Here is a 17716-nt window from a genome sequence, read left to right as displayed (position 1 = left end):
TTAATCACATTGTGTAAAAGTTTTTTTGTTCATAGTTGTTATCCTTGTATACGTTGTAATGTAAATACTTTATTTGTCTTTTCTATTTGATACTTTATTTGTCTCTCTATAGATCCCTTGAATGATAAAAGTTACTAGACTGATGGGAGGGTCTACCGTTGTGTTTGTAATAATGTTCTCCTTCTGCTACCCTTGTGGTAAGACTCGTGTTCACATCCTGTGAATAAGTCCAGGAGAGCTAGATCTCCACTTTAAACTTAACCGAGATAGTTATCAAAAAGAAACGACGTTTCATTCTTACTATAGGAACGATGTCAGGACGGTCTTAGTCTGTTTCGTGTTTTATATTCATTTATAAATGTACCGTCGATAACATGTATCCAGATGAATGGAGTAAATGGTGTGAGTAAAGGTAAACATACCAAAACCTACGTTTGATTGATGGATACTGGGTACGGACTATATAGTAAAAGTTCTATTCTTTGTCAGACTTTATAAGAGAGTCAAACATTATAAAATGGTTAAACAAAAATGTTAACGCAGAAAATTTCGTAAGAGTACCATAAATTCAGTTTGTAATTAAAACAAAGAGTGTTACTTATAAGAAAGTTTGGAAGGAACTATTAAACCTAACTGTTCTCTAACCGGTTGGGTGAAGAGGTACTCGAGGCGTATGCTTAAACTTGTCATCCTTTCAGAGTCACTACTTGTCCGCGAGTGACACTAAGAATTGTGTCACTCCGGTCTCAAACCTTAAGACACAAACAGTAACCTACTACGCAATACAACCAGTGTATCGTTCCACACACTTAACATATACTAAGCTAGCAATTTGTCCTGTTCTTCAAACAGCTATCCCTTTTGTGTTCAAGTCGGTTGGTCCAATCGTAAGCTCTCGAGGTTGTTCGCGACTTTATGTTCTACCTATCTTATAACTTGATAACATGGATTTCTTCCATCGCCATTAATTCGTCTATAGGGTGCACTTATTTTTTTTTTTTTTTTTTTTTTTTTTTTTTTTAATATAACTCTCATCTTTGTGTTTTTCAGGCCCAAGCATTTCACAGCGTGATTGGAAGCCTCTCCAAAAAGTGACTCCCATGACAGAAGATACCAGAAAGAAGATCTTCTACTCTGAACTCTTGTACATACTGAAACCTCTCCTACATCTTGGCTGTGTGTATAAGTATGGGTTTGATACATGGCAACCATTCCTAATGTCTCTCTCCATTGACTTGACATGTAAAACAGTGCTGTATCAAGAAAGACATTTCCTACACAAGAAAGATCAAGAGGAGTCATCAAGAAGAGCTATTATGCTCCTCGTGTATCTGCTGAAATCTCCATTCTATGAAAGACACACTCGGTTGAGGCTGGAAAGACTCTTGTTGAGTCTGAGCAAGTATCGGCTGTTAAAACTAGTGTGTAATCCTCTGAGAGAATACATTCCTTACTGGCAAAGCACATACTTTTACTTGTGGTCATCTTAAAGTAGAGGGAAGGTTTGGAACTTAAAGTTCATGGGCATATGGTGATATGTATACTGGCAAACATTTGCATTATTTCTGCGAAGAATGGACTAGCCTGTACCTGGAGGCTTGATTGCCTCCTTTACCTTTCTTGAAGCCCCCTAGGTGTTGGTTGGGGGAGAGGTAGTGGTTTAGTATCGGACTCTGGGAAGGTTTGGAACTTAAAGTTCATGGGCATATGGTGATATGTATACTGGCAAACATTTGCATTATTTCTGCGAAGAATGGACTAGCCCGTACCTGGGGGCTTGATTGCCTCCTTTACCTTTCTTGAAGCCCCCTAGGTGTTGGGTGGGGGAGAGGTAGTGGTTTAGTATCGGACTCCACTGGAAGCGTCTAGGTAAGCGATTTGGCGTTGGGATTGATAGTAGTGAACTCGTCTGTGGTGGAGTCACTTACTAGATCAGATCAAGCTGGAGGGTTTACTTGGGCTTGTTGATAATTTAGTGTGGGCGGGTCGGGTTCAGCATTAGAAGTAGAAGGTGCAGATGTGCAGTTTTGGTTTGCAGTAGGGTTTGGCAGTGTCTGTGATTGGAAGCAAGCCATTGCTCTTTCTATGGCAGCATCAACCTCGACTTGGGTACAGTTGAGCATTTGTGCTTCAAAGTCTTCTCATATGAGATGGGGATTTTGGCGTAACAGAAGGTGTATATGTATACTAGTGATTGATCCTGGGCTAGACAAATGGGAAATTCCTTTAAAACGGAAATATTCGAAAGAGAGGTTTTGTGGATAACTCAAACCCTCTGTATTATTATTCACTTTCTATTATTTTTCTGGATAGGGAACCTAAGTAGGTATATTCTGTAGGTTATGGTTCCAATTATCTTACAAGTTCTACTTTCTCTTCGAAAGTTTTGGCATTTATTTTTGGGTGAGAAATTTGGGTTAAGTACTGCACTGTATTTTGAACACAAACCACATACCTAATTATTAATTATGATTGTTTTTGGTAGGACTCAAAGTCAGCTGTTAGCTTTTTTATAATTTATTATTTTTTATTTTAGCAAATTGTAATTAAGGGGTTTTTTTATACATATTTATTACCATATTAAAATACATGACTATTAAGATTTCATAATCATTATCCATAAGTACAAGCTTGTATTCTTTATTCTATAATCTACATTCTACACTAATTCGATCTCAGTTTTCAGGACAGTCAGTTTTAAATAAAATCAATCATTATGTAAAGCCAAAAGCTATAAGTTCACACATAGCTACATATACTGCATCACTCTTCTTCTATCACTTTGCCAGTCCCTCCACCCTCTTACCTATCCATGTAATTCTCCATTTCTTCTCTCCATATGCCCAAACCATCTCAGCCTGCCCTCTTGTATTTTCTTTTGCATAATAATGTATTCACTAGTAGCAATAAAATGAATACACGATCCAAATGTAAACTATAAACTTATAAATTATTTATTTTTATATTCTATAAATCATGGTATGTACTGTCATTGCACAGAACACGAAAATAGAAAAAATAAGTGTCAAGAACATATTATCACACTTGTAGTCAGAACAAATTAATATTAATAAAAATAGATCAAATTCTACCACTAAAAATTCTTAGTCTTACCCAGAGTCCAACGTAAAAATGAAAAAACTGAACGGGACGCCGGGACACCCCCTGAAATTCGGGACTGTCCCGGCCAATTCGGGACGTTTGGCAAGCCTAGGTAGGTACCTACCTTCGGTCATCAAGCTCGAGCTTCCGGGAGGTTAGTGGATAATTTTTTAGGTACCTAATACCTACAGAGGTTACTCTCTAAAAATGATGAGCAAGGTTCCACTAAAAATCATTTTACTGAATTTAGTGCATAAAGTAGGTAATTGGGTACCTACTTACCTACTTCCGGAAGTTCTCAAAAATTCGACACTGATGATTTTCAGCTTGCGTGCATGCAAGTAGGTATCAAGGACAAGGACCCACTCAGAGTAGGTATCTACCTACCCAGGTACCTACCTATCTCAACCAGTTAGACCGAGAAGTAAAACTTAATATAATGAAGGTACCTACCTACCTTACCTATGTACACACCTACCTCTTGAATCTTCCTACAATGTAAGAACATAAGTAATATCATCTTACTAAGTAGCAGCATCCGTCATCCAAAAGCTACAAATCTATAAAATACCTAGAAACTATACAAAAAGGCCACTCTGAGGCTTAGGTCTAACGGTAAACAGCTTTGAAAGTTGGGCTTATGCGAATCTTAAATCCATGCCTCTTCCGGAATGAAAAAGTTTAGTCAGCAAATTTCCAATCCAGAACCCTCAAACTCCTGATTGAGGTTCAATGATCTTAACAACTCGGGAACAGAATTTGGATTCTTAGAAGCTCAACCCATCCTTTAAGGCTGTTTGCCTTTACACCTAAGCCTCGGTGGACTCTGTCAGACGGTCTGAGCGTAAGTGGCCGACATACAGACCTCAGCAGGTAGACAGTGAATGAAACCTCTGTCAAACAAAACTAGATTCTTACAAAAATTAATGTCTGGCAATGTAGATTGCAATGAATTGTTAAGTCTTGTATCCCTTGACTGTCATCGCAGATTAAGGAAAGGTAACACATTCTACGTGAGCTCATGTCACACTAATTACAGCTTTCACTCACCTCTTAATAGAATGGTGAGGAATGCCAATAACGGCGATTTTAAAACATAGAGCCAGCAGTGATGGACGTTAAATGCCCCAAGCTAACCTTGAATCACTGAAGTTCAGCAACGTTACGCACGTTTAATATCCGGACGGGTGACCATCTGGGCAATCGCGTGCTTTTGGCTTTTCCCAGCCCCACTCAGGCCGGGTGAGATCAATGTGAGTAGGCGAGTAGCTGGTTTCCGAAAGGAGGGTAAACCCTCCCGTTACTGATACCGAATACTCACGGTGAGACCATCTCAGACCGCGGTCTGACAGACCAAGGATTCTGTCAGATGGTCTGAGCGTAAGTGGCCGACATACAGACCTCAGCAGGTAGACAGTGAATGAAACCTCTGTCAAACAAAACATTACTTTCCTTTTATATTTCATTTTATATTTTTTTTTCTACTGTATTTGATTGTTGTTTGTGTTTGTTTAGTTTTAGTGTATTTTTTCTATTGTAACTTTTGTATAAAGGGTTAGCCCCGTAAATAAATAAATAAATAAATAGGACAGTGACGTAATCAGAGAACATCAAGATTGGTATCAAACTGTGCAATTAGAAATCTGTTTTTCTCTCCCGCAGGATGACATGATCAGGTTCTGGAACTATCCTAGTGAGGAGCACAAAATTCTAACTGAAGATGGCTACATATTGACCGTGTTTAGAATACCAAACCCCGGGGGTTACCCTGTATTAATGCTGCATGGACTTACAGTGTCGTCTGACTGTTGGTTCCTCAGGACCCCCAAGGAAGATCTGGGTAAGTTTTTGACAATGAAATTTTGGTAGGTAGGTAGATATTTTCTAATTTTGTTATTTTTTAAGAGGTTTGATAGAGGGAACTGTAACTGTTAAGGTCTTATAAATGCTGCATGGACTTACAGTGTCGTCTGACTGTTGGTTCCTCAGGACCCCCAAGGAAGATCTGGGTAAGTTTTTGACAATGAAATTTGGTAGGTAGGTAGGTAGATATTTTCTAATTTTGTTATTTTTTAAGAGGTTTGATAGAGGGAACTGTAACTGCTAAGGTATTATAGTCCCGAAATCGAAGAGAGAAGAAAGACAGGATAGGAGAAAGCCAGCCATTCCGAGAACGAACATTATCCGTTCAGGATAAAATCCGGCCTGGACAGCCAAGATTGGAATTTTAACTGGTTGGGAGGTTTCTTCTTGTATTTTCTGGTAAGCACATACCTACCTACCTACTTAAGTAGTGTGCTTACCAGAAAGGCCAATGAGAATTCTTGTTGGCCTCACAGGTGAACCCAGAAATAACCGAGTATTTTATAACTGCAATTTAGTAGCTGTTTGTTATCCTAGGAAAGTAGCAAAAGGCATTCAAGTACCTAAACAGTTTAAAGTTCAATTACCTGTCTGTATAGCTTGCACTGTATAGGGTCGGTGTGACAGTAAATTCTTGTAACCATGCAAAAGTCTCCTCAGAAAATGCATTTCAGAAAGGTACAAATACTTTTTAAGTCGAGGTGAACCCAGAAATAACCGAGTATTTTATAACTGCAATTTAGTAGCTGTTTGTTATCCTAGGAAAGTAGCAAAAGGCATTCAAGTAAACAGTTGAAAGTTCAATTACCTGTCTGTATAGCTTGCACTGTATAGGGTCGATGTGATCCTAGGAAAGTAGCAAAAGGCATTCAAGTAAACAGTTGAAAGTTCAATTACCTGTCTGTATAGCTTGCACTGTATAGGGTCGATGTGACAGTAAATTCTTGTAACCATGCAAAAGTCTCCTCAGAAAATGCATTTCAGAAAGGTACAAATACTTTTTAAGTCAAGTACAAACACACAATATGGGTCAATGATTACTCCATGCTGAAATATACCTAGGTCGTTAGGTACTGTTGGATAATCTTGTAACCATGCAAAAGTCTCCTCAGAAAATGCATTTCAGAAAGGTACAAATACTTTTTAAGTCAAGTACAAACACACAATATGGGCCAAATGATTACTCCATGCTGAAATATACCTAGGTCGTTAGGTACTGTTGGGTAGATCTAAATTAATGATCACATTGTCTGAGAAACACAAAGCACTGAGAATAGCAAGTAGATAATTTTAAGATTGAGAAAATTATGTAACACCTCTTTTGGAGAAATTTCAACAGTAGGTATGGGAAAAGAAAGCTGAAAAATATCCACAGTTCTTGACTGGAACACACTAGAACTTGGATTTTACTACGTGTTCAGTTTTTGTGGCAATCGAGAAAAATAACCGGCGGATTAGTCAGAGCAATGCATGACACACTTGATATCAGTATTATCTACCTGTTATCACAACTATCCTCTATCCTTCATCCTTATCACAAAATTCAGTTGATAATAATGTTACTTATTTTAATTCTTTATTTCTTTTTTTCTCAAGCCAAGGTCACATTTGTTTACACTTGTCAGTGTCGTAGCTCAATATCCCCTTTGGTATGCTCGCCACTGTTTGGAATTTCTTTCGTGCACGGCACATTGCAGACTTACTTATTTTCGATTTGTGAAGGCAAAATATAAATGATAAAAATCAAAAAACAGAAGGTGTAACTGCGGTAGGTAGCCGTATTTTCCTTCCACAATTTCCATGGCAGTAGGTACCTAACGGTGGGAATAGCGAAATGGAACTTTGCCTGGCATTACCTATCAAATTTCCCTAATTCCTAATTTCCCACCATTAGGTACCACCTGAAAATTGTGAAATTATTACCAAGAGACATCTAGGTACTTTTACCTAGGTACCTACGTGTCTGAACACCCTATATACCTAATCTGCCAAATGGTAGGTAGGTATAGGCTTGCCAAATATCCAAAATGTCGATTCGGGACGCGAATCCGCGAACATAATTGCCAATGATAAAAAAGCTACAAGCTTCCCCATATGTTACACAAGCTCTGCTCATACGGATGGGTAGGTATACCATTTATAAAAAGTAAAAAAAATTGCATGTTCTGAGAGTTATGTTGAAAAAATAGTAAATGGAAACTTAATAAATAATAGGCTCAGGTACCCTCAAAAGAGCCAGTGTTATTGTCTGTGGCTTGACAGGGCTGGTTTTGTCTCAGTTTTACGTCCTCCAGCGAGACCGTTGGTATGTATTTGGTCAACTCTCATAATCTTGTCTGGTTTTGAAAAGATAATTTCCAATGTGGATTTTTTTTTTTTATTAATTTTATTAATCCTTGTGGTCCCCAAGTGTCACTCATCTTTCAAAGTGAAGAGTTTATTGAATTACCAGGGAGTAACTTGAAAAAAAAAAGTGATTTGCCACCGTTTTTATTTTTTAGCAATGAAACAACCGCAATTCAATTTTTAATTTCTCTTCCCCTCAGGGTGTTTCAATCTGGACCCAAACCGCGCTCTGGACGTGATCCTAGAACTGTTTGAGCAACACACAGACCACTACGCCTTCTACATACCTCTCATCAAAGCATACATGCCAGATCCGAAGATCCTCTGTGAGGTGCTGGGCTTTAAGTTCACCTCTTATCACAACAGCACAGAACCTACACGACGTTCTTTGTTCATACTGACAGCTACTATGTTGCAACATGGTATTATACATCTGGATGATGTCTATATTTGGGTATGTGTAAGCTTAAAATTTTCTTTTTAATAAGGTTGTACTAGAGTAGGTTTTTATGTGGATTATTTTCTTATCTCTTAGAGTCTTAGACGGTATTACAACTTACTATTTGGAAAAAAATAATAAAATAATAATAATAATAATAATGTTAAAAAATATCCATTTTCGTTTGACCTGATTTTAATTGATCGACCTACCTTTCAGCTCATACCTGATGACAAAGTAATCAACAAGGATTTCGAGAAAGAGTTGAGCAACGCCAAGGAATATGTGAGAAAGCTGAACATTGTGTCGACCAAAGAGAAAGAGGACAAGGAAGATAGCAAGAAAGATGAACAGATTCGTGTAAGTAAAGTTGAACTTTGTTAGGCCAGCCACTCACTATCATTTAGATCTGACAGGTACACCTGGTCAGGTCCACCTGTCAGATCTACCTGATACCTGATGAGAACACAATCTATCTGATATCTCTCGTCAGATCTACCTGATAGTGAGTGGCTCGCCTAAGGAGAAAAAAAAACAGCCTTATCTGTTTAGGATGAAGTTTATAAGACAGGCGTACTACCTTCAAAGCTTATCATGCTTGCTTTTATGCTTGAATAACCTAACTGTATGTTATTTCCAGTTATGAATAACTCGTCTTGTTGTTTCAGTATGAAATGAATCAGAAGTTTGGCCTGGCCGAGGCGCTGCTGCAAGTGGGAGATTGGGATACGTTTGTCAAGATGAAGGAGAAGCTACCTGGGTTCTGTTTAGTGGATCAGCCACCTATAGGTGTAGCCCTGTGTAACCTCGTGTCCAGACTTATTGAACCCGTGTATAGAAAGTGAGTCATCATCTTTTTGTCATTTTTTCCCCTTGTGAGAACTTGCCATGCTGAAGGTCCCGGGTTCGATCCCTACCATTGACAAAAAAAACACGTTTCTCGATTACAAATATTTTGAAGGATCACTTTCTGGATGGTCTCATGTTTACCCAGCACCTATATGGGAAGTATTGTGTATCTTATGGCCCATGTGATGAGAGGGATGCTACGGGATGTGCATGCAACAAAATAAAAACTGGTGTGAAACATTTTATTATTATTATTTTTAATTTAAATTTTGTACATTTCACCGTTCTGTTCTCAATATGTTTTATTTGTTGAACCCCCCCCCCCCCCCCCCCACAGAAACTCAGGCCTGGGCCCGAAAGTGAAGGGCACCGTGGTGCCCCCCTTCCAATGTCCCCTGACACCGCCCCTATGTCACGAGCTGGAAGATCTACAGCACTGTGTTCTCCCGATGTTGTATACACTAGGTCCGGCCCTGCATCATGATATAGTGCTTGTTCATAAGGTAAGTAAATTAAAATCCCTCGGGATTATATAAGGTTTTTTTACTACCCATGTACCTATTTACAATCTTACATACCAATTACATATTTTGGACGTAGATACAAAGAACAGAAATAATTTCCCCCTTCTTTGGGGCACTTTAACACTACATAAATCTACAATAAGTACCTATCTATCTACTCTTTTTTTTAACTTACAGTTTATTATACTTTGCTATTAGTTCAATTCAATTTTTTACCATTATTTTCTACAATAATTTTCAACTTTATCATAAAAATTAAAATACTTTTAGGTATTTTTATCGTTTGTCTCAAACTACCTCTCACCATAAATCTCTTTCCCCCAGATCATTCGTCTGCTCCGTGCTGCTCTCACCCAGTGCGGCACAGACCCCACGAAGCCTCCCCCCACCTCGCCCTCGCTCTACTACGACGCCCTCTCCGTTATGGACCTCGTCATTCTGCCCTCCCTATCGCATTCCGTGGCCAATTGCTGTCTGGCGGAAGAGGTGTGGAGTGTGATCAAACTGTATCCGTATCAGACGCGCTACTTTCTGTACGCCCGGTGGAAGAACGAGACGTTCCAAGGTCACGCGCAGCTGATTCGGAAGCGCGGCGAAGCGCAGAAAAAAATCAAAGGTGAGTCTGTGATTGCCATCGTCAAGTGAATCCGCTTTAAAAAGGTTTCTCTCCCTAAAAAAAAAAAAAAAAAAAAAAAAAAAAAAAAAAAAAAAAACAAGCACAAGCACAAGCACAAGTCCTCACGATGACTGCGGTTCAGGACGAGCCAATCAAACATGGCTAGAGACCATCACCCTGGTGTATGGCTGATAAAGGGATATTTTTTCTATTTTGTCATCACATTTCGGCTATATCTCGTTGTACTTGAGAACGACAATTGGAAAACTATGGTACTTTAAATTTAAGCTTTCTTTCGATTCTATGCTGATCTAAATCTATAATACACTTCTCTCTTTCTCTCTGTATTCCTCAGCCATCATGAAGCGAGTCAGCAAGGACAATGTCAAGTCAGCAGGCCGCCATATTGGAAAGCTATCGTACTATTGTCCCGGCTTCCTTTTCGACTATATGCTGATCCAAGTTCAAATGTACGACAATCTGATTATTCCCGTTGTGGACTCGCTGAAATATTTGACACCCCTGGCATACGACATGCTGACTTATTGTATTATAGAGACGCTGACGCATGCTGATAAAGACAGGTACGTGTTCTGATTGGGAGTTTTATTGCTTGGAACTAAGTAAATATAATAACAATAATCCAAGGACAGGGTAAACCTTTAAGTTTGACAAACTAAACTTTTTTTTATTTTCTGTTAGGTACCTACCAACTTTAGTAAATATAATAACAATAATCCAAGGACAGGGTAAACCTTTAAGTTTGACAAACTAAACTTTTTTTTATTTTCTGTTAGGTACCTACTTGCTATTTTTATAAGAGGTTTGACAGAGGGAACTGTACTGCTAAGGTCTTATCGTCCCGAAATCGCAGAAAGAAGGAAAACTGGATAGGACAAAGCCAGCCGTTCCGAGAACGAACATTATCCCATCAGGATAAAATCCATCCCGGGCGGGCCTAGCGCCTGCAAGGCAGCCGCGCTACCAACCAAGCTAACTAGGCTGGCAAAAGGGTTTATTAAATTTTATCCGAAGGACAAGGTAAACCTTTAACAAACTGAAGTTTTAAAATAAAATTGCCTTTCTCATTGCAGATTTAAACATGACGGCACATCTCTGTCCGTTTGGCTCACCAATTTGGCCTCGTTCTGCGGTAACATCTTCAAGAAGTACCACGTCTCTCTAGACCTGACTGGTACTCTCCAATACATAGGCAACCAGCTCAAGCAGCATAAGAGTCTGGACTTGTGTTTGCTCAAGGAGATTGTACAGAAGATGTCGGGCATTGAAGTAGCAGATGACATTACGGACGACCAGCTCGAAGCCATGTCTGGCGGGGAATTGCTGCGAAACGAAGCCGCCTCGTTTACTTCAGGTACTTTCATTCTGCACATCGGTGTGGACCGGGCCTCTACTGAGGGCATTGTATTCATCAAGTGTGCATCGTGCGCTGATGCAGGTAAGTTTTATTTACTTACTACAAACTCTAGTCTGTCTGATGCAAAGGAGAAAGTCACTCCAAATCTAGTAGTTATAGTCCCTTCATCAAAGAGAGGACGGAATAGAAGATAGCTAGACGTTCCGGGAAGCTCGCCCTCGGCCGGAACCGAACCCGCGGTCTAGCGCTTACAAGGGAGACGTGCTACCATCCAATTTATGTGCAATAAATCAGTTGCGCTTACTTGGGTGATGTTTCCAAGCCATAGAGCAGGAAAAATAAGGAAGAACTGAATTTTTCTTTTTCTTCTATGACTTCTAGATACCGAGATAAATCGATTAAAAAAATGCCGGTAAATCGTGAAGTTTGACGTCACGGCATACGCTCCCGTCGGTGATGACTGAGTCCATATATTATTCCATTAAGAGGATACCAAGAAGTGCCATCCAGGCCAGAGGGCTTGGCTCAGGACCTCTGAATAGTGGAGCGGAGAACATAATAATAATAATAATAATAGACTCTTGAGTGGAAGGTAACCACTAGGCGAGGTTAACGCCGGAGGCGTTCTTTACCACCTAACCCTTAGAGCTCCATTATTTTGTGGTCAAATTCTCAAATAAATGAGGATAAAATTCCACGAAGAATAAGTTAGTATACCTTCCCTTTAGGATAAAGTTCGCCCGTGGTGGGAATCGAATGTATAGGATAGGAAAGTATCTGAAAGTGTGTCCAAAAATAGTGGTCGACGATCGACGAGGTGACTCCATGTTGTTGACGCAGTGTGGACGGTTCAGTCGATGTCAATCGACTATGTGTGGACAAACCTTAATAATTCGAGTCTCATTATTTGTATCAATAAATCAGAAAGTGTAGGTATCATTAATTCATTATTATTTGATTTATTTTTATTCATTATTAATTTCGCGAAATTTCCCATTTCAGTGCGCAACACCAAACGGTCCTCGGCGAAACTGAAGGAAGCGTTGTGCTCGGATAATCTGGCCGTGGCTTTGTGCTTACTCATCGCTCAACAGAAGAACTGTGTTATCTACCAGGAGACCTCGCGCCAGTCTCATCTCAAGCGCTACTGTCGCTTCCTGATAGCAAAAACACCTAGCCTGATGAAGGAGAGTGATTTCCATGATACCAGTGATAAGGTGAGTGTGAGCCAACTTAGTTAGCTTAAAGGATAACGCGCCAGCCTTGTAATCGCTAGTTTGCTTAAAGGTGAGTGTGAGCCTGCCTTGTAAGCGCCAGGTCACGGGTTCGATTCCATCCCCGGGGTGGTTCGTAGATTCGTATAAGTTGAACCCATCCTTTGGGGGAGTTGTCTCTACACCTAAGCCTCGGAGTTGGCTTTTTGTGTATGGAATTAAGCTTACCCGGGGTGAACTTTATCCTGTACAGAACGGCTGGCTTTCTCCTATCTTGTCTTCCTCTCTTCTGTTTCCGAACGATAAAACCACAAGAGAATAAGAAAGAAGAAGATTAGCTCCTTTTCAGGGTACCTATATGTTTTTAAATTCCATAGCCTTCTCCGTGTCATCCATCAAAATACATAAGTAATGGTATCATGGCCATGTTTTCAGATTTTTTTTTTTTTTTTTTAGAGGTTGGGTATAGGAAACTGTAACTGCTAAGGTCTTATCGTCCCGAAATCGAAGGGAGAAGGAAGACATGATATGAGAAAGCCAGCCGTTCGGATAAAATCCGCCCCGGGTGGGAATCGAATCCGCGACCTAGCGCTTAGTAGGTAGACGCGCTACCAACCAAGCTAACTAGACTTGCTTCTTCTGATTATAAAATTTTGATATTTTAGTAAGCACAACCTCAGTGGTGCAGTGGTTAACGCGTTGTACTGTGGATCTGGAGGTTGATGGAATCCAAGTCACGGCATAAAATTTATTTTGCCTCAACAACTTCAAGTGTGAATGGCAAAGTATCGGGTAAGTAAAAGTAGAAACACACTATCACGTCCCGTGAGCTCACGTGACGTGATAGTAGTGTAGCTGTCCTGAACGAAATTACCTACAATATTATGGGAAAATTTTGAACTACATGTTTCTTACTCCTTATGAGTTCACGTGACGTAATAGTAGTATGTTTCTACTTTAAGAAGCCATTATTTGTGAACATTTGATGGTAGTAAGCACCAATCCGCGGGTTCGAATCTCAACTAAGCAAGAAATGACTACATGTTCTCCCCATGAGTTCACGTGACGTGACGTAATAGTAGTATGTTTCTACTTTAAGAAGCCAGTATTTGTGAACATTTGATCGTAGTAAGCACCAATCCGCGGGTTCGAATCTCAACTAAGCAAAAAATGAATAGCTCATCCCTAACGGGAATTTAGCTAAAAAGGAACGACGAAATTTGTCTCTTGTATTATTCTATTTAATTCCAACATGAATCTCGCTTTATTTCAGTGAAAGAAGAACCCTCAGTCAGTAGTACAAATACAGGAAGCAGCGCTCCTAGTGAGAGTAAAGAGAAACCTACAGAGCGTAGAGTTCTTAGAACGACAGTCGAAGTGAAGGCAGAGTCTGTTGGTCCTAGTATGAAGAAGGAGAAGGACACGAGCTCTGGAGTGTAAGACGATTTTACTTTTTAAAACAAAGAAGCAACCCCGTGACCGAGTGGGTATCACCCTAGGTAAAATTTTCACAAAAAAGTTCAATTTTCGGACACTTTAAGTGAACCCTTACTACATGGGTAGTATTTTGAGATGGAAAATCTTCCACCAAAAATCGGCCGCCATTGGCGGCTCGGGAGTTCAAAAATTTTCAATTAGGTATTCCGCAAATGTAATTGATTTTTGATTTATCTCTCTGGTTTTTCTCTCAGGTCCACGCCGAAAGAGCTGAAAAAGAAGCTGAAATCTCAGTCGCAGGATAGTTTGGCACCTCCTGAGAAGAGACATAAGGAACATAGAGAGAAGAAGGATAAGGAATTGAGAAAGGTAAGACAACGCAAGTGAGCCAGTAATTAACTGAACGAAGTAACGTCTGACTTTCTTTTTCTTCTATGAGACGCTTTAACACTTTTATATTCGGTCATTCGCCTAAGGCCCGGCACTCACTATCAGGTAGACCTGACAGGTACCCCTGATCAGGTCCGCCTGTCAGGTCTACCTGATAGTGAGTGGCTGGCCTCAGTCTTTTAAATCAACAGTAAGTTGTTTTGTTTGTATGCTTTTTATTAGCTTTAACTATGATTCGAATTTGGATGAAATTCAACAAAAATGTTGAGCGCATTGAAAGGAGCTTATTTTCCATTATTCTAATATTTTGTTTCGATATTATTTGGTATTGCAGGAGGAATCTCGCACCATTATTATCAAGGATGAACATCATGATCTCAGAATTCGTTCCCGCTCATATGATAAGTCCCCCACATACACCCCTACATACACCCCTACGTCCCCTAGCTATAATCCAAACGGTAAGGAGTGCACTCAGCCTTAGGTAGCAATCAGTAGCGCCATTTTCACAAGCAATTCCACAGCTTCATTTTTACCATCTAAATAGGGAGAAAATGCCCTAATGGTCAAAAATTTCGATATTTGTAACAACTACTATTTATTTAAAAACGAGATCCACTCACACTCTGATCGCGGTATCTCTAGAACCCCAACACCTAGAAAGCTGAAATTGGTTTTACCATCTAAATAGGGAGAAAATGCCCTAATGGTCAAAAATTTCGATATTTGTAACAACTACTATTTATTTAAAAACGAGATCCATTCACACTCTGATCGCGGTATCTCTAGAACCCCAACACCTAGAAAGCTGAAATTGGGCAAGAATACCTATTACTAAGGACAGCCACTCACTATCAGGTCCGCCTGTCAGAGTGAATGGCTGGCCTTATATGTCCTAAATATGCAATGAGAGAATATTTTGACGAAATCTAAACCGATCTCGAGTTATGATCAATTTTCTGGGGCTAAGCACGGCCAACCTGCTTGTACTGGATATAATAAAAGAAGGGTATTAAACGCTGATTAAAGACTACCGATCTCGAGTTATGATCAATTTTCTGGGGCTAAGCACGGCCAACCTGCTTGTACTGGATATAATAAAAGAAGGGTATTAAACGCTAATTAAATGTTTTCAGGTGAAGAAGCCAGCAAGCAAGGCTGCATCATCCAATGCTACCACTGCCTCTACAAATTCTACACACTCTGAATCCAAGAAATCCGCCGGAGCACCTGTCAATGGGGTTGAAAATTCCAATGGTGCAGCCTCAGCAACTTCAAGTGTGAATGGCAAAGTATCGGGTAAGTAAAAGTAGAAACACACTATCACGTCCCGTGTTAGTAGTGTAGCTGTCCTGAACGAAATTACCTACAATATTATGGGAAAATTTTGACATCTTTCTATGGGAAAATTTTGAACTAATGCCTCTACAAATTCTACACACTCTGAATCCAAGAAATCCGCCGGAGCACCTGTCAATGGGGTTGAAAATTCCAATGGTGCAGCATCAGCAACTTCAAGTGTGAATGGCAAAGTATCGGGTAAGTAAAAGTAGAAACACACTATCACGTCCCGTGAGCTCACGTGACGTGTTAGTAGTGTAGCTGTCCTGAACGAAATTACCTACAATATTATGGGAAAATTTTGAACTACATCTTTCTGACTCCCCATGAGTTCACGTGACGTGACGTAATAGTAGTATGTTTCTACTTTAAGAAGCCAGTATTTGTGAACATTTGATGGTAGTAAGCACCAATCCGCGGGTTCGAATCTCAACTAAGCAAGAAATAAATTTATTTTGGTGTAATAATCGGGGAACAATATTTGGGACAAAACATTTAAGTATGCTTAACACAAAAATTCCTCCTACAATTGTTACCCAGATGCATATTTTTTTTACCCAAATGCATATTAAATATCCTCATTTTAAATATCTACTGCATATTTCAGGACACGCTCGTCCAATATGGAACGTTCCTGGGGTCTACCATGTCCGTGGATGAGTACACGTCAAGACTACCTCCTATCCAAACCCTACTGGAGGAGTATCATATCAATATTGATGTGGCGTTCTTCATTACACGACCCATGTTCAATCATGCTATCAGCGTAAGTTATTTTATTTTATTTTTTTCAACTTATTGTTTCATTACAAATTTTCATCAGTAAATGAGTTTCTTCAAATTAAATTGATCCCAAGGGCAAGGCAATGCCTAAACCCTTGACAAATGGAGTGTGCCTGAAGGCATGTGATGTGTTCCAATCCACTCGACCCCTATTCACTTTAAATTAGACTAATGTCTAATTTAGAGTGAATTTAAATTAGACATTAGTGCTTTATTTAGACTATCGAAGTATACGTCAAGACTACCCCCTATCCAAACCCTACTGGAGGAGTATCATATCAATATTGATGTGGCGTTCTTCATTACACGACCCATGTTCAATCATGCTATCAGCGTAAGTCAATGTTTTTATTTTTTTATTTATTTATTTTTTAATTTATTTATTGTAAAATAAACTAAGTACAAATGTTCCTACACAAAAAGCCCACTTAGATGCTTAGGTGTAGGAGCAAACAGCCCTAAAGCATGGGTTAAGTTTCTACGAAGTACAAAATTTTGTACTAATAATAGCTCCCTCCTCCTCCTCTTCTTCTTTTTTGAGAAAGACCTATTTCAGCAAAAACCTACCACCAATTTAACACGGTGTGTATGGCTTTATGGCAGAAAAAAAAAGAGAGATGTCCTTTCATTATTCTGTCGTTACCATTCGGCTACAGCTGAAGCCGCTTCAACAGCAATTAAAATCCGTCATTTTTCTTCCTTCAGATTAAATTCGACGCCCTCCGAAAGGCGGACCCGAATTCGAAAAAGTCGCCGGCCGTCAAGCAACAGAAATATGTGGAGGCCGTGAAAGAGGTGATGGGGCCGGTGATCAAGTCTGTCATTCCCCTCCATCCGCCCAAAGTGTGGGAAGATATAGCGCCCGAATTCCTCGTCACGTTTTGGTCCCTGACAACATATGATTTAAATATGTGGAGGCCGTGAAAGAGGTGATGGGGCCGGTGATCAAGTCTGTCATTCCCCTCCATCCGCCCAAAGTGTGGGAAGATATAGCCCCCGAATTCCTCGTCACGTTTTGGTCCCTGACAACGTATGATTTGTTTGTTCCGGTGGAAGCGTACACGCGGGAAGTGAACAAGCTCAAGGTCCAGTCGCTGAATACGATTGATTCGAAGGAGTTGGTGAGTTTATGAACCATCTTTATTTACAAAATTTGACCAAGCTTTACACAATAAATATATATACAAATGGTACAAAAAATTAAGAGTGGAAGCGTACACGCGGGAAGTGAACAAGCTCAAGGTCCAGTCGCTGAATACGATTGATTCGAAGGAGTTGGTGAGTTTATGAACCACCTTTATTTACAAAATTTGACCAAACTTTACACAGTAAATATGTATACAAATGGTACAAAAAATTAAGATTTGTTGTTGTTTTCAAATGCTCGGAGTTGACTATTAGGTCATTTTCCCTCGTGCATCCCAATACTTTGTT

The 17716-nt window shown here is 39.7% G+C and overlaps 1 protein-coding gene and 1 long non-coding RNA gene across 2 annotated transcripts in view; both read left to right on the top strand.

Moving 5' to 3' along the window:
* Positions 1-17716, top strand: part of LOC103506838 (THO complex subunit 2) — a gene marked incomplete at its 5' end in the record, with an annotated part of 40446 nt that overhangs the window by 4356 nt on the left and 18374 nt on the right. The window contains 11 exon segments of the mRNA XM_026821815.1: positions 7512-7765; positions 7970-8110; positions 8419-8591; positions 8937-9102; positions 9448-9739; positions 10095-10323; positions 10834-11114; positions 12120-12259; positions 16077-16265; positions 16988-17065; positions 17200-17403. Of these exon segments, the coding sequence (XP_026677616.1) occupies positions 7512-7765; positions 7970-8110; positions 8419-8591; positions 8937-9102; positions 9448-9739; positions 10095-10323; positions 10834-11114; positions 12120-12259; positions 16077-16265; positions 16988-17065; positions 17200-17403 (2147 nt within the window).
* On the top strand, positions 5869-6408 carry LOC113466429. The gene is made up of 2 exons (XR_003390818.1): positions 5869-5953; positions 6096-6408. It is a non-coding gene; the product is annotated as an uncharacterized LOC113466429 (long non-coding RNA).

This window comes from Diaphorina citri, unplaced genomic scaffold, assembly GCF_000475195.1.
Source record: "Diaphorina citri unplaced genomic scaffold, Diaci psyllid genome assembly version 1.1 scaffold265, whole genome shotgun sequence".
NCBI lineage: Eukaryota > Metazoa > Arthropoda > Insecta > Hemiptera > Psyllidae > Diaphorina > Diaphorina citri.
This window is presented reverse-complemented; position numbering and strand designations above follow the sequence as displayed.